Below are 2,416 nucleotides of genomic sequence, written 5' to 3' on the forward strand. Positions count from 1 at the left end.
CAGTTCCATGAGACAAATGAGAACTCCTAATTTTCTCATATCACAGCTTGTGAATCAATTTAGAAATAAAAGAAAAAGATGAAGGGAAAAAGGTTGGATCACAGAGAGGGAAAAACTTACTAAAATGAGGAACTAAATTGTACTGAGTGGTTGAAAAAATAAAAATTCCGGGAAATAAATGAGAGAAACAAACTCTATGTCTACAATCTACTTAAAACACACACACACAATTTCTGACGCTAAGACTTTGAGGCTTGCAATCCTGGGAAATTCTTCAACCGCAGGACAATTGGACCTTTTCTAACTGCCATCGCAGAGAATCTCTTCAGAGCCCCTTTTATATCTTTGTTCCTCAGGCTGTAGATGAAGGGGTTCAGCATGGGCGTGACCACCGTGTACATCACCGAGGCTGTGGCACTTGACCGTGAGCTCTGGGTAGCAGCAGAGCTGAGGTACACTCCTAGGCTCGCACAAAAAAATAAGGAGACAACTAAAAGGTGAGATGCACAGGTGGAAAATGCTTTATACTCGCCCTGAGCTGATGAGATCACACGTATGGAGGAAACTATCTTGGAGTAAGAGTAAAGGATCCCAACGAAAGGACCGCCACCCACTAGGATAGCTGAAAAATACATCACCAAGTGATTAAGAAAGGTGTCAGAACAGGCAAGTTGGATCATCTGATTGAGTTCACAGAAAAAGTGGGGGATTTCCAAGCCTGTCCAGAAGGACAGCCACAACACCATTGAAGTTTGCAACAAGGAATGCAGGACACTCGTGATCCAGGACACCAGGACCAGCAGTGCACAGAGCCGGGGGCTCATGATGACCGTGTAGTGTAAGGGGTGACAGATGGCCACAAACCTGTCATAGGCCATAATGGCCAGGAGGCAGATGTCCAATCCTGAAAAGATTATGAAAAAGTTCACCTGTGTGATGCAGTCCTCATAGGTTATGACTTTGCTCTGGGTCTGGATGTTCCAGAGCATCTTCGGGACGGTGGTGGAGGTGATGCAGATGTCTACAAAGGACAGGTTGGCCAGGAAGAAGTACATGGGTGTGTGGAGGCGGGAGTCAGAGCTGACGGCCAGGAGGATGAGCAGGTTGCCAAACACAGTGATCAGGTACATGGAGAGGAAAAGCCCAAATACGAGGGGCTGCAGTTCTGGACCATCTGAAAATCCCAGAAGCAGAAATTCTGACATCTGTGTATCATTTCCTGGTTCCATGAGGTTGCACTGACCACGAGGAAAGACGATAGGAGACATCATTAATTTTCACCTGAACAGCATCACTCACATTGTTGCAATGCTACGATTTATATTTTGCTGTCAAGAAGTTGTAGTGAGGGTCAAACATATTCCAGGTCTTGTCTAGGCAATGAGTCCAGGAAAATCAAAAGCCAGTATAATCCAGTGATGGAGAATGAACAGAAGGAAATAAAAATATCAATAGGACATCAGAGGGTGTCAAGTGCTGTGAAGAGAACAAGAGTAGGTGTAAAGGAGAGCGTGGATACAAGTGTTATTTTGTAATTGGTGTTCAGTCAAGAACAGTGAACAAGGTGACATCTGAATGGAGACCTCAGGGAAAAGAAGGCGGGAGCCACGAGCATGTCTGGGAAAGTGTGTGCTGGCTGAGGGAATGGCCTCTGCTAAGGTCCGAGGATGATCCTACTTTGAGCCATTTGGGTCCCAAACAGGAAGCATGTGTAGGAAGGGGAGTGAACAGGAGGGAAATCAGAGACGGTGTGAGGCAATTTCAAGGAAATGGGCGCTGCTGGTTAACCCGCAAGAAAACAGAGTCACTCACTCACACTATGTGCTGCTTGTATTTTAGACTCTACTTGCGAAGTCTCCTGTAAATTGACATCGAGCCCTCCTGAGTACTGTGTGTTGATTGAGTTCTGGCTTCTGTATTCACCTTAGAACATATTAGACCATGTACCCCTGTTCTGAGGATGAATCCCACTCCAAAAAGCATGCACACACACACACACACACACACACACCACAAATGATTGTTTCTCTGGCTGTGTTCTTACCATGACTTCTCACCCCCAGCCCCCGTGATTAAGTTTGGAGGGAGTATAACTCAAGCTGGCCAGATCCATAATCATTCCCCTAAACAATGTAAAATGTTACCTGAATTCCAATGAACAAGTGTCCCGTGAAGAAATAACATTGACAAGTCAGACTGGCATGTTCATTTTCTTACCTGTATTTGAAGTTTTTAATGTTTATTTATTATTGAGAGAGAGAGAGAGAGAGAGAGAGAGAGAGAGAGAGAGTGTGAGTGGGGGACGGGAGGAGAGAGACGGAAACACAGAATCCGCAGCAGGCTCCAGGCTCCGAGATGTCAGCACAGAGCCCGACGCGGGGCTCGAACTCACAGACCGCGAGATCATGACCTGAGC

General features: G+C 45.9%; 1 protein-coding gene across 1 annotated transcript; it reads right to left on the bottom strand.

Annotated features, from left to right (window-relative positions):
- Positions 1-239: 239 nt before the first annotated feature.
- Positions 240-1,271, bottom strand: LOC131508489 (olfactory receptor 7A17-like). The gene has a single exon (XM_058723522.1). The coding sequence runs from the start codon at positions 1,269-1,271 to the stop codon at positions 240-242; it is 1,032 nt and encodes a 343-aa protein (XP_058579505.1).
- Positions 1,272-2,416: the final 1,145 nt, after the last annotated feature.

Source organism: Neofelis nebulosa, chromosome 4 (assembly GCF_028018385.1).
Source record: "Neofelis nebulosa isolate mNeoNeb1 chromosome 4, mNeoNeb1.pri, whole genome shotgun sequence".
NCBI lineage: Eukaryota > Metazoa > Chordata > Mammalia > Carnivora > Felidae > Neofelis > Neofelis nebulosa.